The 25,776-nt window shown below is 45.9% G+C and overlaps 1 protein-coding gene across 6 annotated transcripts in view; it reads left to right on the forward strand.

Moving 5' to 3' along the window:
• Positions 1-8,867: 8,867 nt before the first annotated feature.
• The window catches only part of SAP30L (SAP30 like), a 44,346-nt gene continuing 27,437 nt past the window's right edge, over positions 8,868-25,776 (forward strand). Inside the window, exons 1-6 of one of the 6 annotated variants that reach the window (XM_055086864.1) lie at positions 8,869-9,670; positions 14,005-14,127; positions 16,552-16,650; positions 18,186-18,690; positions 18,901-19,349; positions 22,987-23,838. In XM_055086864.1, coding sequence (XP_054942839.1) covers positions 9,473-9,670; positions 14,005-14,127; positions 16,552-16,650; positions 18,186-18,314 — 549 coding nt within the window. In that variant the 5' untranslated portion in view covers positions 8,869-9,472 and the 3' untranslated portion in view covers positions 18,315-18,690; positions 18,901-19,349; positions 22,987-23,838. Of the gene's footprint in view, positions 9,671-14,004; positions 14,128-16,551; positions 16,651-18,185; positions 19,350-22,986; positions 23,839-25,776 lie in introns of all 6 variants that reach the window. The other 5 variants (XM_055086861.1, XM_055086863.1, XM_055086862.1 and 2 more) reach the window with 5 other exon arrangements.

Consider the following 25,776-nt stretch of genomic DNA (forward strand, 5'->3'; position numbering starts at 1 on the left):
GGGATGGGGAGAAGGGGATGGCGGGTCTGCCTTTGCTGGAGCTGAGAGCTCAGCTTCCCCACCGCTGGCCTATCAGTCAGCCTGGGAGGCAGAGGCCTAAATTCCAGATTTGTCCAGGTTCTAGGAGAGTCCTCGCTACAGTGGCTTCACAGCTACAGCTGCAGAATTCAATCAACAAACCATACTGAAATATGTACCGTGGGCTCGTGGTGGTCCATGCTCTGTGCCCAGAACTGATCCCAGCTCTCTCCTCGGCCCTGGAAAAAGACAGGTAAATAAGGGACCACCTGCAACCTCTAGAGCGTAGTGATGAGAACAAACAAGGACACAGACAGGTGAGAAGAGAATAACTTGATTCCCGCTGCACTGCCTACAGGTTGCAGTTTGCACTATTTTACAGCTTGCAGCTTTACTCCAGGCCTTTAGAATAAAACCCAAACTTTTTAGCCAGGCCCAAAAGGTCCTTTGGAGCTGGCCCCTGCCTGCTTTCCATCACGTCCTAACAGGGTTTAGGTGCCCACACAGGCCAAGGCTTTCCCACCTCCACACCCCACTGGTCCCTCTATTTGGAATGTTCTCCACCTGCTCTGCAGCTTCTTTTCACCCTTTGGGTCTCAGCCCAACTGTCACCTCACCCAAGAGGCTTCTCTATCAAGAACAGACCCACACACATCATTCACTCATTCTCAGCACCTCTGTAGCTCCCCTCCTCACACTTATCCTAATAACACAGTCCGTTTTCGTGATTCACAGCAGTTTTGTTCTATAAAGTCACCATGGACACCAAATGAGCGAATACAGACCCATTGCTCCTAGGGGAAGCACAGGATTAGGTTCCTGCCAGCCTCTGGTCACCACATTTTCATCAAGCCATCAATACATAACCTTGTTTTATGTGCATTTCTGTTTAAAGACACTTCATTTCATATAGACCATTAATTCTTTCACACTGAACTCACAGCCAACAACACTATAACTCATGCCTCAATGAAACTTATCTAACATATATCTTTTCTCCGTCAGGCGCATCCCAGCCTTCTGTGCTTAGGAACGCTAGGCAGTACCTCAGCACTATGCTTACAGGGCATTTTAAACCAAAGCCATCAACTAAAGCACAAAAATGTAAACAGTGCAACACAGAATAAGATGGCAAGAAGGACTTTTGTTTACAGTGTGAGAGCTGAATTGACCTCAGCTGGGAACATGTGTGGTGGGTGACTCCAGTTTTTCTCCACTCTACACATGCACACGTCCAGAAGTGACCTCAAAAGTGCAGCAAGTATCGGTTTTGAGGTTACAAGTACATTTTAGTGAGTAGGCAAATTTGCAAACACAAAATTAGCAAATGAGGATTATTTTAATAATTAGTTATTTTATTCCTTCATTTAGGTGTTTGATGTCTTTCTCCTCCACTGGACTTCATGAGGGTAATGCTCTTTCTGTACTGCTCACCATTTTATCCCCAGCTCTTAACAGAACTGATTCAGACTTCGGAAATTGTTGAGCTATTGTTGAACCAAATACCTATCTCTGGAATTTTTGTTTTGTGAGATTTATTAATACTCATGATTTATGTCACTGTTAGTTGCATATTTAGTGAGGACCAAAATAAAACAGCTTCCCAGGGCTTTTTCCTGACCACACTCACAGAAGATTGATAGATAAATCAAAACTTGATTTTTTCATGGGCATTAGAATTTTCCAGTGAGGCAAATAATTACATGCAGTTTCCTAGTCTCCGCTGAATTATTCCTTAGAAACTTGCTTGGTAACCCAGCATTCATTAAAGAAAGAAGTGGAGAGGGCTAAGGGAATTTTTGCCTTCCCCATGACGGAGTATACACAGGCCCCTATATCCATACATAAATTCATTTCTGAAATGTGATTAATCTCAAAAGTCAAACAACAAATGCATTCTGTCAACAGAGGACATCTGTTCCTTGGTGATAAAATATGGTTTAACTCTTCCAATTACACTTGCATATTTGGACACAATCTTTGATGATATATATCCAGTCTTGGCTAATATAACTTCAATTTGATTGTTTTCCTTCACAAATCAAAAAGCAGGCTTAAGAACATCCAGTGGAGGCTAAAGATTCATTCCTTTCAATAAATCTAGTTATTTCTCTTTTTTTCCAGTTTTAAGTCAGTAAAATGTTATCTTTTAAAAATTTTTATTGGAGTATAGTTGATTTACAATTTGTGTTAGCTTATGCTGTACAACAAAGTGAATCAATTATACATATATACAAAAATTACATATATACATATATAATTACACATATATCCACTCTTTTTTAGTTTCTTTTTCCCACAGAGGTCATTACAGAGTACTGAGTAGAGTTCCCTGTGCTATACAGCAGGTTCTTATTAGTTATCTACTTTATACATAGTAGTGTGTATATGTCAATCCCAATCTCCCAATTTATCCCTCCCCCCACTTCCCTCCTGGTAACCATCCAAGTTTGTTTTATACATCTGTGACTCTATTTCTGTTTTGTAAACAAGTTCATTTGTACCATTTTTTGATTCCACATGAAATCTAATTATTTCTATCTTTATATCAATTATAAAGAGCTAATGATACACATACTTCCTTTTTTAAACAGCCTTATTGAGCTGTAATTCACCCATTTAAAGTGTATAATACAATGTTCTTAGTATGTTCACAAGGTTCGGCAGCCATCACCACTTCCTAACTCCAGAACACTTCTGTCCCCCTAGAAAGAAGCCCTGTACCCATTAGCACTCACTCCCCACCCTGGCCCCCCGACCCCAAGCCCCTCAGCCGTCGGCAACTGCTAATTTTACTGTCTCTATGGATTTACCTTTTCTGGACATTTCACATAAACAGAATCATGAAATATATGACCTTTTGTGTTTGGCTTTCACTTAGCATAATGTTTTCAAGGTTTATCCATACTGTAGCATGTATCAGTACTTGATTTCTTTTTGTAGATGAATAATATTCCATATTCTGGATAGAATTTTGTTTATCCATTCATCAATTGATAGATATTTGAGTTGTTTCCATGTTTTGGGCTATTGTAAATAATGCTATGAACATTCATGTACAGGTTTTTGTGTAGATGTACCCTTTCATTTCTCTTGGGTAGATACCTAAAAGCGGAATTGCTAGGTCATCTGGTAATTCTATGTTTAACATTTTGAGTAGCTGCTAAACTGTTTTTCCAAAGTGGTGTCACCATTTTGCATCCCTCCTAGCAATAGATGCAGGTTTCAATTTCTTCAGATATTTACCAACACTTACTGTTGTCTGTCTTATTGACTGTAGCCATCCTAGTTTGTGTAAATATCTCATTGTGGTTTTCATTTACATTTCCCTAATGATTAGTGATGTTGAGCATCTTTTCATGTGCTTGTTGACCATTTGTATACGCTCTTTGGAGAAATACCTATTCAAACACTTTGCCCCCTTTTTAATTGGCTTGTCTTTTTATTATTGACTTGTAAGAGTTCTTTATATATTCTGTATACAAGTCCCTTATCAGATATATGATTTGCAGACATTTTCTCCCATTCTCACTTGCTTGATATGCACATGCGTCACATCGCTACTGTTGGTACTTTCACTTTTCCATTCACACAATTTTATGAGATTGAGATGCAATAAAATAATCAAGTACTTTCCCAATCATTGCTAGGCAGATGGATATGAAGACCGCCCATGCGGAAACTGAACAGTTGGCAGATAAGCAGTGCCACCCTACCATCTTGTCCTTTGATGTCTCTCCCTCACATGCAGAAACCTGAACTCAATGGGAAGCTTAGAGGTGTCATCATGTAACATATGAAATAATAACTACCGCTTATTGAGCACTTACTATGTGCAAGACATTGTGCTAAGTGCTTTACATTTATCACATTTGATTTTCACAAAAGCTCTATAAGAGAAGTACTATTATCTCATTTTATAGATGAAGAAAACTCAGGCTCTTATAGTTTAAGTTGTCAATGGTTCTACAGCCAATAAATTGGCAGAGTTGGGATTCAAACCAAGTGCTTGAGTAGGGAGCCCTTGCTCTTATCCATGATGCCAAGAGCCGCGATACCTGTCAAGTGCCAGGCTGCAGACAAGGGCCAGAGCCGGAGGAATCTTTCACAGGTTCTCAGTGGAATGAGGAAAATAAGGGTTTTTTGTTTTTTTTGTGTGGTTTTTTTTTTTGCGGTACGCGGGCCTCTCACTGCTGTGTCCTCTCCCGTTGCGGAGCAGAGACTCCGGACGCGCAGGCTCAGCGGCCATGGCTCACGGGCCCAGCCGCTCCGCGGCATGTGGGATCCTCCCGGACCGGGGCACGAACCCGTGTCCCCTGCATCGGCAGGCGGGCCCTCAACCACTGCGCCACCAGGGAAGCCCAATAAGGCTAAATTTATTCCATTTAGATGACTGTCCTTTATTTTGAGATTTCTTCCTACTTTTTTGGTATTCTGTATCGCCTACTAACAGTACCAAAAGACGGTATTTTTCTTACCGTTATTATAAAAGAAATATAGTCATATGGTAAAATATTCAAATAGGAAAAAGTGTGATTAACTTCAAATTCTTTCTACCTTTCCTTCCTTGACCTGCAGTCTCCACCATAGAGGCAACCACAATTACTAGTTTGTGTGTCCTTCATATATATATATGTGCATGAATGTGTGTATAAAATATTCTTGAAATACAAATGGAACTTATACTCTACATACTGCTTTGTATCTTTTCTTTTTTCACTTAATAAATATCTTTGTATTGTTGAATATATTTAATTTATTGAAAAAACGTTGACTGTGTCCCTACTCTGGTAGCCACCAGAATTGGAGAATTAGTGTTGTATGCACTCGAGCTACAGCAGCAAATAATACAGGCATGGTCCCTGCCTTCATGGAGCTTATATTTTAATGGGAGAGACAGTCGCACAACAAAAAGAATAATAATAAAAGAGATTAATTGCATATTGTGATGAATGTGAATAAGAAAAGACACTGAACAGAGAACAGATGGGTGTGGGAAACCAAGTCTTAATCTCTCTGGGGAGATGACATTTAAATTAAGACTTGAGGGATGGAGCCAGCCATAAAGGAGCAGGTGGAACAGCTTTCCAGTCAGAGGGAATTGCCAGTGTAGAGACCTTGAGGTAGGAAGGAGCTTGGCCTTTTTGAGGAACTTACAGAAGAATAATTAGAGCTGAGGCACGGGGAGCAGGGCAAAGAGATGGCAGGGGGCAGTGTTAGAATGCACTGGGAAGCTGGTGAGGGGCCTTAAGGAGGGTGTGGCATGGTCTGGTTTGTTTAGATGCTCCTTAGAGAACAGGTGACTTAGTGACCAGCTCAGAGGCCAGTGAAACACTTCAGGCAAAAGATGATGGTGGGTTGGGCTAGGCGGCTGGCTGCAGAAAATGAAGCAAAGAGGACAGATTCTAAATATCTATTGGAAGTAGAAGAAAGTGCCTTGATGATGGGTTGGCTTGGAGTGGGGTGAGAGGGAGGGAGAGTCACGGGTGATGCAGGTTGCAGTTTATGGATTTGGGTGTCAGAGAAGGTTAACTTGAACATTGTGGTCTGTGATGCCTCTGGAGCATGCCAAGCAAAGAGCTGAATGTTGTTATCTGGAGTTCAGAGGAGAGGTCTCAACTAGAATTATAAAGCTGAGGGTTATCAACCTGCAATTTTAAATATCTGGGGGTAGGTTTGGGTATGGAAAAGAATGTTATAGTTACTGACTCAAGTTGCCCATTTAAAAACCTAGCTTCTCCTAAAGGCTTTAAATTCAACTTACAAATCTTGTTATTCCATTATAAGTTTAGTAATTTTTCGTATGAAGATAAGGACAATCACTTTCACTTGTTCTGACTACTATTAAATTAATTCTTAAGTTTAGTAGCTTCAGTCCTCAAACATTTAACAGACTTACAGCCTTAATTAATCGAATTTCCTTAGACGTTTCAGACTACAATTACAAAATTAATATGCCTGATTTTCTCAAACACTTTAAATGTCCAATAGGGCAGACTTACAAATCTAAAAAGCCAGATCTTTCTAAGCACTTAACCATACGTTGTAGATTAATTACCTAAAGTTATAAATGTAACAAGTCAGATTCTCTGGGCCATTTCAAGAATCTTAAATCCTACACAAAGCAGAACAAGATCACAGAACCTTCTCTCCTGTATTCTTTCCTTCAATATCTGAATATTTATTTATATCTCCTCTCTGGAGTTACAGATTTACTCCCCCAGCACGGGGATCAGAATTTTTTCCCAATATTACTATTTGGAACTAACCTATATAACAACATGGGGAAAGCTTATGAGAAAGCTTTCCTTGAAGAAAGACTATGAAATTGTAGGTAAAGGATGGTTAAAAGCATGTGCCCCGCCCCCAAGAAAATACATAGAGGCTGGGGGTAATTAGGAGAGAAACCGCACAGTAATTTGAACAGGGAAAGGTTAATATAAAGATTTATTAATTGTAACAGGGGACTGTAGTAATGAGGCATTGCCCAGTAAGAAGTAAAGAGAACTCTAAAGAATACAGGAATAGCAGATGTAAGGAGCAGACAATACTCCTGGGGCTGAGATAGAGGACCCAGGAGAAAGGACCCCTTGCCCCTCCCCCACCAGAAGGGTAGTGCCAGGGGAAGCTGGTGCTGAAGAAACTGTGTGTACTGCAGTAGCCTGGCGCTGGATGCAAATGCTATTTTGAAAAAAATATATGTGGGAAATGTAGGAGCTCTTATCCACACCAATCAAGTTTGAAGGCAACATCACACACTGCCTTGTACAGATACCCAGCTGTTTACTGTGTTGATGTCTGAGCTCCCCTGCTAGAAGATATCCTCTTTTAAAGCAAGGATTATTATTTCATCTTCCTCGTGTGGCCAAGCCTGAAGTGAGTATACATTATATGCTCAATAATTTATTTTTGAATATATGAACTCTGAGGGAAGAATCTTACTCAACTTGCCTTTTTTCCATTAATTTTTTATTCTATGTTTTCCTACTGTAAAGGCAAGAAATATTTATTGGGGAAAATGCAAAGGTAGAATAAAGGGAGAAAAATATCCATCATAATTACTGTTGGTACTTTGGTGTATTTCTTAGGCACAAATAGTTGTTTTTCTTTTTTTAAAAACATAGATGTACACACATCATATCCCATATGCAATGTTATATCCTGTATTTTAAACTTAACATAAATAAAGCACTTCTCCAACTCATCAACTCTTTGTTGAAGAGTCAGTGGTGAATTATTTTATTTAGAAAACGTTTACATTGATGTTATGAATGCAAATGACTGCAAAATATCTCATTCTGAAGATGTTAGGTTGTTGATCTAACCATGTTAGATCAACCATGTTAACATCTAACCATGTTAGATGTTAGATTGTTGATCTTCCCTTGTGAAACTTTTGGTTCTTTTAAAATTTTTCCTATTATAAATAATCCCATAGTGAACATTGTTGCGTATAAAATATTCTCCGGTAGGCCGATTCCTAAAATGGCTGCCCCACACGTGAAATTACTAGGCTAGTGGGTACAAATACGTTTAAGGCCACTGAGGAAAACTGAAGATCACAGGACATCTGCTTCTAAACATGAAAACTGGTAGCTTCCCGTTTTCAACAAGACGCAAACCAGAAGCCTCTTTAATGCCACCTAGTACTACCAAAATAGGTACACGTGCTTAGCTAACGCGCCCAGTCCCCTCCACGCCCCTCCCCATGAGAAAATGCTGCCCAGCCCTAAAAGACTGCATGACTGCATGACCCTGGGCTAGTCCCCTCGGGCCTTTGGCCCTCATTTGTCCCCAGGCTACCCAGTGGAGAGGTGGCCTGACTAGGCGTGCCGAATTACAGGATTTCCCTACAGCCCTGGGTGTGTGTTTGACGTCCTGGGCGCCGAACCCCAAGCTCCGGGCCTCCGCAGTGCGCGGTCACCTCGCGGGTAAACCCGGAGGCTTAAAGCATTAGAAGCTACAGTTTACAGAGCTCCAGGGAGGGCCCAAAGTACGACAAGCCCTTCTCCACGCCGAGATTGGTCCAGCCTTTTCTACATCTCCTGCGCAGCGCCTCCTCTTCCCTGCGGTTCACCTAGTCCACCCTCCAGACCTAATCCCGACTTCCGATTCTTCCCAGCGGAAGGGTCACCCAAGCCCCTTGGGTCCCCTTCTCTCTCTCCTTTTCTTTCCGCGCCGACCAAGCCAGTCCCAGTCTCCACAGTGGGGGGTCTCCGCCACCCTAAGCTTCTGACCACCTGGCAAGACCCGCCGTCAGACCCCCATCACCTCTTCTGCACGTCTTTCCACGTTATCTGTCCCGATCGTCCCTCTGTCTTTCCCGCCACGACTGTCTTTCTATCCGACTTCTATCCCGCCGGTCTGCGGGTCCTCTGGCCGTGGTCCTTCCGTTTCACCCTGTCTGAACCTCTCATGACAGTTTCTCTATCCCCTTTAGGTCCCCCCTCACATGCCCCTCCGCGTATCTCTCCCTCTGCGTCCCCGCCCACGTCTGCACTCTGTCCCCAGAAAGTGATCCTTCGTACCCAGAGTCGGGCCCTCCGTCCAGCCGGGACCCTGCTAACCATCCATTCCCGGGCCCGGAGAGTCTGCGACCCGGTTCCCCTCCCTCACCCGGGGAACTCTTCCCTCTTCCACTTTCTCTACTTTGAACCCATCCCAGCAGAGTCCAGGAAGTAGCCAGGCGCCGGGGACTGGCGGCGATGGCGCCCAATGGGACGCGCCAGCGGCGGCGGAGGCCCCGCCCAGAGTGCGAACGCGGCCAATGGACGCGCGGAGGCGGGACTTCCGCTGTCCCGCGGAGGGCGGGGGAGCGAACTGTTGTGGTGCGGAGCGTTGGGCGGGCGGCGGCCGGGCGGCCCAGGGGCTGCCGCGGGACTCGGGGCGCAGCCGAGCGGCTGCAGGGGTGGGGCGGGCCGGACGCGCCGCGGGGCCCGGACGCTGCGGGTTCGAGGCCGGGCCCCGCGCGGGGAGGCCGCGCCACCCCGGGGGAACTGCCCGGCGGCGAGTTTGCCCGGCAGCCGAAATAAGGCGGGAGCCGGCGGGGGCCCTCGGAACCCCCTGGCAACCCGGGCCTGGAGTCCTCGGGGAGCGGCTGCTTCCTGGGACGCCCTCCCGGACGTCCCCGCCGAAGGGTAACGGTTAAGGGCCCCCGGCAGAAGGCGCCTCCGGGTGACTCCCGGCGGGGCCCTGCGAGCCGCGGGAGCCGACCCCGGGGCCGCGAGCGGGGAGGAAGAGGCTTGGCGGAGACGCGGGGCCGGAGACCGAAGGAGCGGGAGCGCGGAGGAGCGGAGCCGGGCCTCCCGGGCGCGGGGCAGGGAAGCGCCTCGGCTGGAGACGGACTCTGGGACCCTCGAGTGCGGGGGCCTCGGCAACCTGCCCCGCGGGGAGCGCGGCCGCGGAGTGGCCTACGGGGGACCCTCCCCCAGCGGGGCCGGCCCGGGGCGGGGAGATGAACGGCTTTAGCACCGAGGAGGACAGCCGGGAAGGGCCCCCCGCCGCCCCCGCCGCCGCCCCGGGCTACGGCCAGAGCTGCTGCCTCATCGAGGACGGCGAGCGCTGCGTCCGGCCCGCGGGCAACGCCTCCTTCAGCAAGAGGGTCCAGAAGAGCATCTCGCAGAAGAAACTCAAGCTGGACATCGATAAGAGCGTGAGTCAGTCCCCGCCCCCGGCTGGGCCCCCGCACCGGGCAGCTCTCGGGCCGCTGCCCCGGGCTGCGGGCGGGACTCGGGGGCCCTCCCCGCCCTGGGCCTCGCCGCCCTTTATCTGCAAACTGAGGAGTTGGGCTTGCAAAGGCCGCTCGGCGCCGGTGGGCTCTAACTAGGACTCTGCCCAAATCCGGGAGGTTAGCGGCGGGGGCTCCGAGGACCCTTCCTGCCTGGGAAGATTTGACACCAGTTTTTAGCTCGTTTTATTGGTGTAGACATGGGAGCAGGAAGAGGTGGGTTCATTTGGTTGGCCCACGGAGGAGCAGGTATTAGGGAGGAGGTGATGAAGGGACCCAGCTCTTCTCCAACTTCTCCCTCCTTCTCGGATACGTGTTATTCCTTCAGAAAAAGAAAGGTGGCAGTTACGTTCCTGTCTGGGGCGGCCTCAGCTTCTGCAGAGGGTCACCGAGCTCGCTGCTCAGCAGGCAGCTGTGGGGACCTGGGATTTTCAAGGATGTGGCAGAAATAAGACCAAGATCTGGTCTTGGGAGGTGGCTCTGGCAGTCGAAGTGACGGAAAGGAAGAAAATCCATTTTTATAGGGTTAACTTCTTTACAAATGCCCGGGAGGGTGGAGGTGGGTAATTTAAATTTGAATAGAAAACTTTTCCTATGTGATTTCACCACTTCTTGTTAACTATTCTAAAGATGTGCCTATTGTCAACCTGTTAAGAACTGTTTATTTTGACATCTGTTGCTGCAAGCCTTAAATGGCTGCCTGGTGATTAGGAATTGGAAATAAGTTAGAGGGGTATTTAATATTCAGGTAGACCAGCTAGGAGATTAGGTGGTTAACATCCATTCTCTTCTAGAACCAAAATTCCTCCACTTTGGGGGGAAATCAGAGATTGCTTGTTAAACTGAAAGGGCACCCACTTTTCCATTTCTGATTTTACAACTGAAAATGAGGCCCAGAGATAGGAAGTGACGGTGCTAAAGTCACACAGCACCTAAGAGGCTGGTTAATTTCTTGAATCCGTTGTCTGATTTACTTCCAAGCCCCATGCATAAGCCTTAAGTGTTTAATAAGTAAAAAAAATTTTCCCTGCCCTTCCTTCTACGCTCTTCACTCTCACCCCCATTTTTTTAAGTTAACAATTATATTTGCAGCTCTTGAATGGAAAGATGCTACTTTTAAGTGGTTGAGGGTGAATTGATGGCTTTCTTAGTAGAAATCTCTATCAATGAATGAATAAATGAATGAAAGGAATTGATCTAAGCAAACAACTGGCTAGATACTATCTCGCCTGGATTAGGACATGCTTAATTCTAAGACAGTAATGAATTCATCCTCATGGAAACACTGCCCACCTTCTGTTTAGGTTGTTGGAAGCCTTCACTTGAGCAGCTTATAATAATACTTTACAGTACTAAAAAAAAAGAAATTCCCAATTCAAAAAACCCACCATCTGAACAATTGTGCTGCCGCAACTGGGGCTCCATTTTCCCGGTGACCCCACTGGAAAACCTGTGTTGGGCTATGTTGACTGTTTGACACATGCTGTCTAGAAGAGAGGCAGCCTGAGCCTGGTTCTAGAGTTCCCAAAATGTAATGCTTATGAAGGAGTAGGATTTCAAGGCAGAATCACTCACAGTTTGTTTGAAGGTGGTGTTGTGGAGTCATTACTTCTGAAAGGGATTCTATTTCATTCTCACAGGCTTGGGCAGGAATTCAGTTCTAAGTAACTGCTGTGTTACAAGAATTTTTAGCTGTTGCAGAAAGTGAAACAGGAAAAAAAACACTAGAGCCTTTTCTACCACCCTCCTGTCTCCACCCCCAACTCCCTAAAGGCCACTGGGCTCTGAACTTTCTGAAAACCAATATGTACTTGAAAAACGCTTAAGGAGGAATAATGACTATTTATCATGTAAAAGGGTCTAGCAGAGAACCTTTTTAAATAATAGCACCTTAAATTCTACTCAGGCAGTTTAACTCCTTTCATGTAGACATTGGCAGTGTTCTGTGATTTATTAAGATATAACATGCTTTCAAACATCCCTCCAATTGACATATATCTGCTTTTTTATGGAGAAAAGTAGAAGTGGAGAATAGAGTAAGGAGAACATTGCAGGAGGAAAGGACGTGTGTCAGGGGTTAGAAGGTCTGGATGACCTTGGCCAGGTCATTTCTCCACTCTAGGTGGCTTCAGGTTATCCCAATAGAAAATGAGATGGGAGCCAGGGGGGTTACACTGGTGATTGCTAAGTTGTCTTCCATCTACGATTCCATTATTCTAGTGTTCTGATCTGAAATCTCCCAGCCACAGCTTTAGGAATCACGTCTTCTGCCTGTTCTTTTTCCAAGTCTGTCACTCTGTGAATTTGAGGAACAGCTTAGTCTCTCAGACCTTACATGTGAAACTAGCTAACATGAGGGCCAGCTTCCTGTGAGGGATGTAGGGTATGCTGTGAGTGTGCTTTCTTCCCTCATAAAAGCACATCCAGTAGTCTATACATCAACTAGATGAGATTCTTTGAGACAGTGACACGTGCTGTGTCCGCAGGTCCTTCGACAGAGTTGAATCTGGCAAAACTATTCCAATTTGCCATATGTAAATGTGGCTTTTACTGGCCTAAGCTGCTTTTAGATGCAAGGGGATGGCTGTGTTGATGCAGCAGCATTTATTGATTACCTGCTGTCTGCAAGACACCCTCACAATGTAAACTTAAAACTACTCATGACTCACTAATCCAACCACATGAAAGTGCTAATTCATCTGAATAAAAAACAGTTTTCATTATTTTCTCTGTGAAAAGGCCTGAATTAATTACGCTGGTTTCCTATCAGCTTACTTTTATCTTTAAGCATTTGAGGAATAAACTCAAATTCAGAAGTCTCTTAAGAACATTTGCGCAACATCTGGTTAAGTGTCAACAACCCCAAGTCATTTACAGTCATCCTCCATTCAACCCTGCTAGTTATATTCTTAATAAGAACACGTTCTTCACATCTTAGCTGCTGTTGCCGCCTTCACTTACTATTATAATAAGCCTCCAGCCTGCATTAGAAAAGCAGCAGTTGTATCCAGCTTTTTTTTTTAAGTTTCTTATTTATTTATATATTTTGGGCTGCGTTGGGTCTTCGTTGCTGCGCGCGGGCTTTCTCTAGTTGCGGTGAGCAGGGACTACTCTCTTGCCGTGTGCGGACTTCTCATTATGGTGGCTTCTCTTGTTGCGGAGCACAGGCTCTAGGTGCGCGGGCTTCGGTTGTTGCAGCACGCAGGCTCAGTAGTTGCGGCACGGGGGCCCTAGAGCGTGTGGGCTCAGTAGTTGCAGCACATAGGCTCAGTAGTTGTGGCTCGTGGGCTCTAGAGCGCAGGCTCAGTAGTTGTGGCGCACGGGCTTAGTTGCTCCGTGGCATGTGGGATCTTCCCAGACCAGGGATCAAACCCGTGTCTCCTGCATTGGCAGGCGGATTCTTAACCACTACACCACCAGGGAAGTTCCCCAGCTTCTTTTATGTGGTTCCACCTTGTGAGAATTTCTGCATCTCTTTCTACTTCTCTCTGTGGATTGGATGTGTGGTGATGCAAGAATTATAAATAGATACACAGAAATAGTTTTTCAGAGGGTTGTCATCATACAATAGTAACTGGTGTCAATGTAAAAATAGGATGTCCCGTCTACCATTACCACAGTGCCTTCTTTCCTGCTTTTCTGCTCCCGGGGGCAGTGCATTCCAGTGAAGTATAAGTTCCTAACTCCTACAGGTCTGAAAATGTCACGTCTCTCCCTGCTTCAAAAGCCTTGGGGGACCCTGTCTTGTTTGAAGGAAAGTCTAAGCTGTTCTCATGCCCCCGACCCCCGAATTTCTCCTGATGCTCCTACACAGGCAGTCACCTCCATCTAAGAGACATGGTCTCCTCAGGGCCTCCTCACTCACGCCTTCCATCGGCCTCATTTGAAACTTAAGTCGTGGCTTTTCCCATCTGGAATGCTTCCTGACTACCTGCAAATCCTCCCTTCTGGTCAGGGACCTCCACTCTAGCTAGCTCAGCCGCAGGGCCTTGCCCTTTGCTGTATCCATACCATTTGTTGTATTTATCATTCAGGGGGGACTTGGTTTATAACGCATTGCCCAGTGTGATATTAGAGTTCTCTTTGAGGGGTTCTCATTGTGCAATTCAGTAGGAAGCTTGTGGAAATGATGGCTTGCATCTTGTTCTTCCTTCGGTCTCTCCCATGCCTCGCAAGGGAGCAAAGCCCCATAATTTGACAGATACCTGTTGCTGTTTCCATGGAATTGGCAACTCTGACTTTAATTTGCTTCCCAACAGGTAAGGCACCTGTATATTTGCGATTTCCACAAAAATTTCATCCAGAGTGTACGAAATAAAAGGAAGAGGAAGACAAGTGACGATGGTGGAGATTCTCCTGAGCATGACACTGACATTCCTGAGGTAAAGGTCCAAAACTTTACCTTAAGAAAGCTGGGAGAATGTATTCTAACCTGATCCTTACCTCTGGCCTGGCCTAAGAAGTAATTTTTGTTGCTGTGGTGTATTTGAAAAGTGAATCATAGAGTCATAGTAATATGGAATCTGAGAGCTGAAAGCTTAGAAATCAACTGGTCTGACTGCCCCACAATTTTACAGACAGGCACAGACACTCAGAGTCACACACACAGTTTGGGAGCCCCAGTCCAGTGCCCCTTCCAGTAGGCTGTGCTGACTTTCTTCAAAAAACCCCTGAGGGGCTTCCCTGGTGGCGCAGTGGTTGCGCGTCCGCCTGCCGATGCAGGGGAACCGGGTTCGCGCCCCGGTCTGGGAGGATCCCACATGCCGCGGAGCGGCTGGGCCCGTGAGCCATGGCCACTGAGCCTGCGCGTCCGGAGCCTGTGCTCCGCAACGGGAGAGGCCACAACAGTGTGAGGCCCGCGTACCACAAAAAAAAAAAAAAACAAAAAAAAACAAAAAACCCTGAGAAATACTTAAATACAACCACAATGTCAAGTTTTTAAAAACTTTGGTTTTGCCCTTAAAGTTAGAGACTGAGTGTATATGGATTGGGGGAAGTCATTTCCCCCCTGTTTTCTGGTCTGCAAAATGAAGGTGTAAGCTGTCAGGTCACACCAGCTCTGATTTTCTTTCATTCTCTGATTCCTGGTCCAGGCTTGTTCCCAAAGATCTATTCCAAGGTCAGTTACACTGGCCCAGGGTTTCTCAACCCTGGCACTGTTGACATTTGGGGCAGATAATTCTTTGTGGTGGGGCTGTCCTGTGCATCGTAGCATGTTCAGCAGCATCCCTGGCTTCTACCCACTAGGTGCCAGGCACACCTAGTGTCTCTAGACATTGCAGGTGTCCTCTGGGGGGCAGGATCATCCCCTGCTGAGAACCGTTGTGCTAGATGATGAGCCCTAGCCTTCTCAAACCAGAAGCCTGCCTTTCCTTCAAGGTGCCAGTGTCTATAAAGCAAGGCTACAGGGAGGAATATCGAATTTTCTTTCTATCTAAATTGTTTTCACTTAAGACTCAGCAAAAGAAGAACCGTTTATAATGTACACTGAATATTTGATGCATGAATATTTCATAAGGCAACTGCCTGTTAGCGCTCAGAGTGAAAATGACTGTGTAGGAATAGAAAGAGTAGGCAGGCCTTTGTCTGCAGATGTGGAGGAAACCTTTGAAAATACGGCCCTTTCCCTCTGCCCCTGCCTGTGTCCCCTTTTCCAGCATTGGTTTACAGTATCTTTCTAATGCTTTTAGCATTTTTATTATTATTTTATGAAGAAATGGATGTGTTCACTTTCTAAATGCTTTTCACAAAAAAAAAAAAAAAAAGGTTTGAGGAATGTTTGAAAAGAATGAAGGACTTTGGCCCCTCATATTGATCATTCATTTTGTTTTTAAGTGCTCTCCACCTGCCTGAAGCAAGAACATCTCTTTTAGAGGCAGGTAAAGGCAGCCCAACTTTCTGGGCCTTCAATATTTCATGACTGTGCAGCTTTCCTCTCTTCCTTTGTTAGAAAAAAAAAGGGAGGGTCCTTTCCCCTCTGTTACCCAGTCATCTGCAGAGACCCTGACCCTAACCTGCTGATTTGTACATTTGCTACAGTAGCTTTGAACTTTCTCTGGAAGGCTGTTAAGGATCCTAATACCCGAAGGCTGAGCCTAGGGGAGAACTATTTGAGAATACCAGTACTTTCCACTGTCCTCCGTCACGCCCCTCTAGCTACTCTGTGCCGGCGCTCCGGCCTGTCTTCCTCCAGGATGTCTGTCTGCTTTTACCTTTGCTCTCCATGCCTGCTACCCCCTCTAGCATCAGCACCCCTGCAGAGCTCAGCTTCACCATCTCATTTCTGGACCATCGCTGCAGCATCTGCCTCTGCTGTCCCTCCACCCCCCCAGTCAGTCTTCCCACAGACCACCACAGATCCATCTTCCTAGAACAGCGCCCTCCACCTAGGTTCTCTCCTGCTTGTCAAGACACGCTACCACCCAGTCTCACCTTTTAAACCCATCATGAGAGCCTCTCACCCCTAGCCCGTATGTCCTCTCATGGCTTTCCGAGCCCATGGCCTTCTCTCTCATTCCCTACTCTACTTCTTTTCCTCACTGTCTCTCTAAACCCTGCCTCTCCTTAGCGGAAGCTTCACAACCTCCATCAGCCTTCTGGGACCACCCCTCCCCCGCCAGAGCTCTGCTTCCACTGTTGTTTCTGTCCTTCCAGCCAGTTATTAGTCCTTGGTGGACCATTTCTAAGACTTCTTTGTAGTCTCTCCATCCCCACCCCTATCTAGTGTAGTGCTAGGCACACAGTGGGCTCTCAGTGAGTCGTGGCTGGTCAGGTGATGGATAATGTGTTTCTCCTCTTCTCTCTAGGTTGATCTGTTCCAGCTGCAGGTGAACACTCTCCGACGTTATAAACGGCACTACAAATTGCAGACCAGACCAGGCTTCAATAAGGCCCAGTTAGCAGAAGTAGGTAGACAAAATTGCGCTCTAAAGAGGGAGAGCCAGCGTTGTGCTTCTGATGGTGACCTTGATTCTCCGTTTGTGTCTATACATAATCCCTTCCATACCTCTGGAAGCAACTTCCTCTTCTCTCTTTTGCACAGTTTAGAATCCCCCAGCTTTAGACCTAGAAAGGCCTGATTTCCATAAAAGAAACCAGGGCACAGAGAAAAGAAAGGACTTGCTTAAAACCATACAGCAAGTTGGTAGCTTGGAATCTCAAGACTCCTGATTCTAAGTTCTGAGTGTTCTTTTGTTTGTTCATTTGTTTGAATCTTGTTTTGCAAGATTCTTTCTAGATACGTTCCATTCTGCACATGAGGTGTGTCTGATTAATCATCCCCAAACCTTTACTCGTGTTCTGTAGGAGCTATTTTTCTTTCTTTGGTTTTTTTCCTTGATTTCTTCTACTCTGATGTTGGTAATGGAAGTATTTATTATAATGAATGGAGCCTAAGAACGTTTTCTCCTGCCCTGAGTCCCTAACACAGTTCCGGGCATGGGATGGGGATGCGGGTGCTCCACTGGCCATTATTTTAATATACTGACAGCCTGCCTTGATACTTCTGTCCTGTTGGCATTTGTGTGGGTACCCTCTCATCCTTCTTTTCTAAATGTGTTTTTCTGTCTATTGTAGAAAACTTGGGAAATGATGAAAAATGCAATCCTACTATTCAGAGACAACCGCTCTGTAGTTTTCGTTCTCTGACTCCCTTTTTATCTGAACCAGCGCCCTCGGTCCATCCAGAGATTTCCTTATGGGGTCACATCCCTGTTGGTTTTTGGTCTTCCCTTTAGAGCTTTCTTGCCGATCCATCATTTTTCCTTAAACCTCTCCTTCACCAGCGTCCAGATAAACCATAGAAGCACGCAAGCCTTTCCTACTTCAAGATAACATTACCCTTGCCAGTGTCTACCCCTGGTGGGAGGGGTGGGATGAGATGGGGCAAGAGGAGACCTGCATTCTCAGGACTTGGAAATAAAGTATCGGGAATACATAGTAAATGATGAATTTTTCTTCAACTCTCATGTCTTTCAAGAGGCAGTTATGTACTATCTAGATGGTTTCTTGGGTGAGACACTTACATCTGTTCAATTGGCTATTTATTCGACACAATTTTAAAAGGACAATTTTCTGCCCAGTTCCTGGGCCTGAGAGGTTATGGTAGCAGCTGGTCAACCCTTGCAGTCCCAGTCTCTTGCTCCATGAGGATGACCTTGAGACTATGCCATGATGGACAGTTGGCTGCCACTGAAACAGAACCGCACCTTAGGAGTGTTGTGGAATAAAGTGTTGCTTTTGGAAGCCTGGAAACCAAATCACCTAAACCTGGGAAAAAAGGGCATTCTGCATTCTGTAGCACTGCAGGAAGTTCTGCAGTAATCATAACCCCTTCCATAGCTCTGGGAGCAACTTGCTGTTCCCTCTTTTGCACAGCTTAGAATTTGTGGCCCTGATGGTTCACGTGGTTTAATGGACTCTGGTTTTCCTCCCCGTGTAGACTGTCAGCCGACACTTCAGGAACATACCCGTGAATGAAAAGGAGACGCTCGCTTACTTCATCTACATGGTGAAGAGTAACAAGAGTAGACTGGACCAGAAATCAGAGGGCGGCAAGCAGCTTGAGTGATGATGAAGCACATCTTCAAGAAATGAAGTATAATGCTTAATGCACAGGTGATATCTGCTACATTTAAGCCCGTAAAGACTGTTAAATTTTATTGTAAATAAAAAAGTTTGAATGATGAATACTGTAAATCTTTTCGGTCAGGAGGATTATATTCTCATGATTCAGCATGTTTATACACGGACTTTCTTTTAAGGCAACTACTGGACTAAAAAAAAAAAACAAGATCGGAAAAAGAATGAAAGAAAAACAATGTATTGCCACATTCAGCAAAGCATTAAGGCAGTTCTACTGGAAATGTGGGATGACAAATATTTTGATAGTCACCTTGGAATTCCACGCTGCCACATGTGAGGTGTAGCCCTGGACCAGCAGCGAGGTACGGCTCGGTGGGGAGGTACATGAGCAGACCTGTCTGCTGGGGACATAGGCACCCCTCTTTGTTGCAGGCTTTGTCGCTTATCAGCAAATCCGTTTGACACTGGTCCCTCGCTAGCCCTGTGCTTTGCACACAGTTGGCACTCAGTCAGGATTTGCTGGTTAATCCAGCTATCACTAACAGTGCCAGCCCTGTGCTTCCCACCTCTAGGTATTGAGACCTCTGCCGTTTCTGTTGCTCGCCACTTAATTTCCGGAGCGTGAGGAAATCCTGATGCACCAACAGGATATTTCAGGTTAGACGAGAACTTCAGGGCAATCTCATGTGCCAAGCTGTATCTGTGGAGGTTCCAGAAACACTGAGGCAGAGCCCCTCCCGGGAGCCGCGGCTCTTTGTTCACCCCTCCATGCCTCATGCTTCAGGGTCGTTATGTATTGTGACTTCAGCCATTCTCCTGTGCCAGAAATGCTTTGACAAATGAAGATATTTAGTGGTTTGGGGCTCATGTTCTCAGAAGTACTAATCCTTAATTCACAACCACAAGAAAGCTGCCAAGGACCATGTGGTTCCTGCTCCAAAGTCCAGCTCTGGGATAGAAAGTCTGACCAGCTTTGACCTCCTTGGGGGTCAGCAACAAATCATGGGTTTGAACAACACAGGTCAGTGCCATCGGATGTTCATTTTTGTGAGCAATTTGCCTCTCTTTTAGGGGGGACGATTGCTAAAATTTTTTAAGTATTAACAATTACCTGATTTTTTTTATGTTCAAAAACTCAGATTCCTCTATCTTATTATGTCAGAGCCAAAGTATCCTTTGAAAACAAAGCTTTATATCCAAAAGTATGCTTTTGCAAAATTTTCTAGTCAGTGTGTTGGGGGAGCAGAGAGTGTGAACAGGGAGTAGGAAGGAAAGAGAAGAAAGGACTTGAATTCTAATTTCGGACCATCTTGACATATATTGTGTTCAAAGGTATCACCTTCTTACTCAGTTTTAATTCTGAGTTCTTTCTTAAGCCTCAAAGAATATCTATCTTATTATGTCAGAGCCAAAGTATCCTTTGAAAACAAAGCTTTATATCCAAAAGTATGCTTTTGCAAAATTTTCTAGTCAGTGTGTTGGGGGGCAGAGGGTGTGGACAGGGAGTGGGAAGAAAAGAGAAGAAAGGACTTGAATTCTAATTTCTGACCATCTTGACATATATTGTGGTCAAAGGTATCACTTTCTTACTCAGTTTTCATTCTGAGTTCTTTCTTAAGCCTTAAAAAATAAAAGCAGCAGTGGACAGCCTGGCCTGGCGGAGCATTTTAGTGACTCACAGACGGCTTAATCTGAGCATCCACGCAGAGAAGTCAGAACAACCCCACCCCCCGGCCCCCAAGCACGGTGGTGGAGTGGCCAAAGGTCTCAGTTCCGTGGAGCATGCATTCCGTGGACGGGGACAGGGCCACCACTCTCACTAAATAAAACGATGTGTGTTCGCTGCAGCCAAGGTTTCACCAGTGTTCATGATGCGTGTCTAGCAGATTGCAGCCTTTTAAAATATGTATAAATGAATGTACATAGAGCATACTCTAGACTACGAGTGGATCTTATTTTCATATACCTGGGCACGTCAGGGTGCTCTCTGCGTGTTTTTAGTTGTGCAGATTCAATAGGTATTTAGAGAGTGTCTCGCTACTCACAGCTGAAGGCTGTTGATGTGTGAGCATCAAGAAGGCTTAAGTATGTGGCTTATGTAGGTTTTTTTCCTGAGAAGCTGAGGTAGAAAGGCTTTGAAGGTGTCAAACACCAAACCCCCTTTGTCAAGGGGAGTGTTTTCTCATCAGGCTGGAGTTTAGGGACAGGTGGGGTTAAGGCGTTGGTAACCTGCTCTCTGGAAATGTCCACATCTTATTGAGAAAAAAAGTGTATCTTTCTGATGTTTGAACCAGAATTGTGGATGTGTAGGTCTTGTCACTGTTTCTTCAATAGCAGATCTGTGTTCCCAGTTGACAGACAGCAGTACGCTTCTATACAAGAAGCTGTGGTGTTAGGCTCCGTCTGTTCAAGTGTGTCTGTAAGAGTGCTTTCATTCCCACGTGAAGCCTGGGGAAACTTTCACCTCTCAGCCAGATGCTGTGCGCACTCGAGTCCCAAGCCGTCTTTCCTCTAAGGAGAGGTCCTTTGGAAAGTGGAGGTTATGGGTGTCTTTTCAACCGTTGAAAGCATGTCAGGTGAGAGAGAAGACAGAGCTCTCTGAACTTATATTTTCCTTGTGTGCAGAAATCTATTCTTTAATCAGACCACTAAGCCACTTGCCTTAGCCTCTTCTGCAGTCTCCCATGGCTTGATCTGGGGCAGAAGACTTCTGCCTGTCAGAGGTGGCCGACCCTCCAAAGCAACCGGATCTGGCTTCGGGGAGCAGTGGGGCTTGGGGAAAGCAGCCCTCATCGTGGCTGCCTGCTTTTTATACCACCTGTCAAGGACTCGTGTGTCTCTCCACCTGTAATGTTGCAACATTGCCTTCTCTCCTCGTGGTGCTCCTGGGCAAAACTGGAATGTGCAATCCAGAACTGGCACTGTCTTAAAGAGCACAGCTCCTGCCTCAGTTTCCAGCCTGCTGTGATTCTTTCATACGCCCTGAAGGGTGTCACGTGGAATCGTCAACATCTTGCCATTTGTGTTGCTTCATTTTAAGGTTTTTAAAAAACAAACGGACGAACTTTTTATTTCAACGAACAAACCCTTAGGTTGGCAACATCATGTGAAAAAAATCATAGCTGAATCCCTTGAAAGATTGCAACCAAAGGATCCAAGACCGCTGGTGTAAAAGGAAGAGGAATTTCATTTATGTGATACAGCCGCCAAGTTGTTAGACGTTCCTGTCATAGCTAAATAGTCACAGCTAGTCTTCCAGAGAGCAGATATTAATAATTGTTTGCAGCTGGAATGTTGCGTCTAACCTTGGCATTTCAGCTGTCTATTTTGTGGGAACTTTTTTGTTAATATCCTGGAGGGCACCTGCCTGGTAGAAAGGAGAAAGTAGGAGAGGGAAGTTACTCAGGGGCCTGACCATGGATTCCAGAGTTGTTGCTACACAGAAATCATCTGAAGGCTCTCAGTCATTACCGTGACAAGATCCAGCAGTTGGGAAAGGACCTTTAAGTCATCCAGTCCAGTCTCCCCATAGGTGCTGGCATTCTGCCTACAACCGTCCCACCAAGGTTTGAGCAGTCTGGGCTTAAACACCTCTGAGGACAGAGAACTCACTACCTCCTGGGGAAGGCTGTTCTGTCTTTGTAAACCTCTGGCTTTTCTATGTTCTCTGGAATTTCCATCTTAGTCTCTGCCTAATGGGGGCCAAGTTAGTTGGCCAAGGACCTAATTGCTGCACTGTCCCAGGGCATAGTGTTTGTCTCTGGGGAAGGAGCAGCTAGCATATAGACACTGTGGTGTCCTGGCTGTCCTTCGCCCCGAGTATTAGTTCCTTATTGGAGATGTTGAGGAAACCCCAAAGTCATCCTGCTGGGATGAAGTATAACATCATTATACTCCCTTGATCTTGCTAAAGCTGATGGAGGAGGTCAGGGTAGGAGGGAGTGCTATCAGGCTGCTAAAAAAAAATACCTTAAGACAGAGGAGGCCTTAGTTTTGTGCTTGCCTCACAAAAACTGATGCTCATATCATTTAGGAAAAGTTTTAGCTAGAAGATTTTAAAATATGATCATTGTTCTGTCTGAAGTTGAAAGGTTGTAGGGCTCCTGAGGGCTTGTACCTTAAGATTCCTGCAAGTACGTCACACATTGTTTTTATGGAGAAAACAAAGCTTAGAAACTTGGGAGAACCACGTGTCTCAGTGTCAGAGAGGTGCCATATTTTCAAGCTGGAAAGTCCTTTGAGGTTGCCATTGCCCAGTCATTGATTTTTAGGGATGGGGAAACTGAGATTGGAAAAGACTTGCCCGAGTGCTGTGGCATCATCTGGACCAGGCTTCTGTCCTCCTGACGCTTCTGGCGCTCGTTCACTTTCCAACTTGCAGCATAGCTGTAACCCAGTCTGCAGTGAGCTGCCCTCAGAACCTTGAGACCTTGCCACTGAGCAGAGGTTCCCAAGGCCAGCCCGGCTGTCAGGGAACCAACCTGTAGAGCTCAAGGTTGTGAGACAGGACTGGGAAGGCAGTCAGTTGAGTTTTGCAAAATGAATGGGAGGAGAGAACGGAAGGAGCCTATAATTTAAGACCAAGGTTCCAAAGCCCTGGTGGGAAATGTGGTGGTGTCCTAGACTCTAAATTCTCACTAAATACACTTGCCTTTCAGGTGGGTCACTCAGGTGACCCTGACTTGAACAGACCCAGCTCTATGGCCCTGCTGTTTGCAGCCCCCATCCCTGTTAGCGAGAGAGGCAGTTGAACTGAAGGACAGGTGAGCTCAAGATCATGCCCTGGGAAGCATGGTGCTTTAGGGATGCCTTTGTATTCCTTTCACTTTATTACAGACTGTTTGCAAGTTTATGGTTAGGAAGGGTAACGTTGATCCCATTTTTTGAGGTGGAATCCAGCCGGGGGCAAGGTGGGACCTTTTCTTAGAGTAGGAATGTCTACAATCAGTCATTTCATCTAGCTTGCATCTTCAAACGCAAACCCTTCAGTGGCTTTCACTTAATGAACACATCTTTGCCAATGACAGAGGCTTGTACAGGATCCCTGTTTTCACATGTCTATTATCTGTTATTCCCGTCAGAGTGTTTTGGGGGTGCGGGTTGGTTTGGGTTTTTTTTTCCATTTTGTAACTGCCTTATCGAAAAGCAAGTGCCCTTCCATTCCAGGCTTCCTCATATTGTACATGTTTCCTGCCAAACTGGGGGGATCATTTGTATTTTAATTTTGTAATCTATGGCTCTGTACTGTTGAAAGGCTCTCAATTCTGTGGGGTCTCCTTAGTATGTATGTGACTTTTCATGTTGCAGTATCACACAGATGGGATGGCCCGACTTTTGCTCTTAATAAACGATCTGAATGAGAAACAAGAGACACACTCTGTTGTACCCTTTGAATGTCCACATGGAGCTCAGATGCTTTCACTTGCACATTCGGCCCCTGGCTGTGTAGGACAGTGACTGGGGACAGCGATCTTTCATCCACTCGCCCTTCCGCTCCCAGTGCGCACCATGTGAGTTCAGGTCACAGAAGTGTGACCCTGCCCTCCCACTCACTCCTGTGCAAAGAGATTGGCTGTGGTTGGACGGCCCGAGTCGAGCCTGAGTGCTGCGTAGCATAGCAGGTACCCTGGCCCCAGAGCTTCACTCTGGTCTTCAGTTATCCATCTATAAAAGTTCTACGTAAACTGGATGGACGGTTGCAAATTAAAATGCCTGTTGGGGGCCGGTGGGCGGGGGAGCTGCAAACTGGAAAATCCAGGTCCCTTCTAAGGGCAGCCACCGCAGAGCTCCAGCCTGTTGTTGCCACGTGGGAATGCCAGCCCTGTGTGGCCAGTTCTCACTAGGAACTGGAAATACAGACCTTTATATAAATATCTCAATGTTTAACTGTCTCAAAAACTTATATTTAGCAATGTATGAACCGGCATTTCTTCACCTACAGTAGAGCCTTGGTATTTAAAGTTGGTCCATCATCTGAACGCTTGTTAGACCTGCAGAATCTCTGCCCTGCCTCGCCTGCCAGCCGGCTACTAAGTCAGAGGCCCCAGCAAGTCGCCTGCTCATGCTGGGGTATCTGACTGAGCTGACTGGTGGAGGCCCCAGAGGCCTCTGGGATGAAGCCCCTTGGCCAGCCAAGCCTCAGACACAGGTCTTTCATTTCAGGTCTGTCACTAGTGTCACTTTTCCACCTCTCTGTCCTCAGCAGCATGAACGGGGGAAAATGCAGTAAATATTTCTGTTCATATTAGTTGACTAGTAGTACTGCATGCTAGCTCTGAAATTTTAAACAGAAATTTACAAAGTACGGTTCTTCCCCTCAGTACCCTCACCCTCTCCCATTCTGCTTCCATGTAAATAATGTGGAGGTTGACTTTTCAGGAGGCATTTTAGGGGGCGAGGAGAGTGGGGAGTCTTCACTGTCACTGGGAGCCCACAGGGTCAGTGACGGTTTGTTGCCGAAGGATGTCTGAGTCATCTTCCTCGAGAAAGCAAAGGAAGGGCTAGTCCTCATACCATGTTGCCTCTTGATCTGAGGTATAGCATAAGCAGTTCCTTTCACTCCTCTGTCTGCTGCCCTCCCTTTCTTTCAAATGTAACTGCTGAGGGCTGCCTCGAACCCCTCACACACCGAACCTATGAGAGGTGCTTCGTTGCCAAGCTTCCCCCAAACTGGCTGGCCCCTGCTGGAGTCGACCTCCTTTGAGGATCCACAGATATTGGTTGTGATGGAAGGAGGAACCCATATCTTACTGTACCATTAGGACACCAGTTCCACTAGGAACCGGACATCCTTTTTTCAAAATAGACCTTGAGAATATTGAATATCATATCAGCTGAGGTCCAGCCTCTTTGAAAGGTGGCACTTGCCACCTCCCACCCCCATCAGAATCCCCTACGAACTCTGTTACAATGCCAGTTCCTGGGCCCCATCCCAGATTCTCAGTATGCAAAGCTCAGGGGCTGAATTCCAGGAATATGAATTTTTGAAATTTCCCCAAATAAGACTTAAGCTCATTACAGTTGAGAAGTACTAAACTGGTCCAGAGGTTTCCCAATCCAGCAGCTTCATCCTGATCAGGAATACTGGTTAGAAATCCCCAGTAAGACCTACTTAATGAGAATCTCCACAAGGGCAGCCCAGGGAAAATTCTCCTGGGGAATTTGCACATCTAGGTTTAGATGGCACTGGAGGGGAAAGGAGCTACTTTCAACCTCAAGCAGCTCAGAAGGGTCAGAGCCTGAGCAAATACAGTGACATGCACAGCCACAAAGACACTTTAAAGATGAATCATTGGAATAGATGATCTTCCATCTGGAAAAAAAAAAAAAAGCAGAATGAAAATAATCCACAGTTCCCACCACAGTGCCTGGCATATAGGAGGAAACAACAAATGTGTGGAATTGAATCTTCCATTTACTTAACAGTTTTTTAGTTTGTAAGGATCTTT

This window comes from Physeter macrocephalus, chromosome 8, assembly GCF_002837175.3.
Source record: "Physeter macrocephalus isolate SW-GA chromosome 8, ASM283717v5, whole genome shotgun sequence".
Classification (NCBI taxonomy): domain Eukaryota; kingdom Metazoa; phylum Chordata; class Mammalia; order Artiodactyla; family Physeteridae; genus Physeter; species Physeter macrocephalus.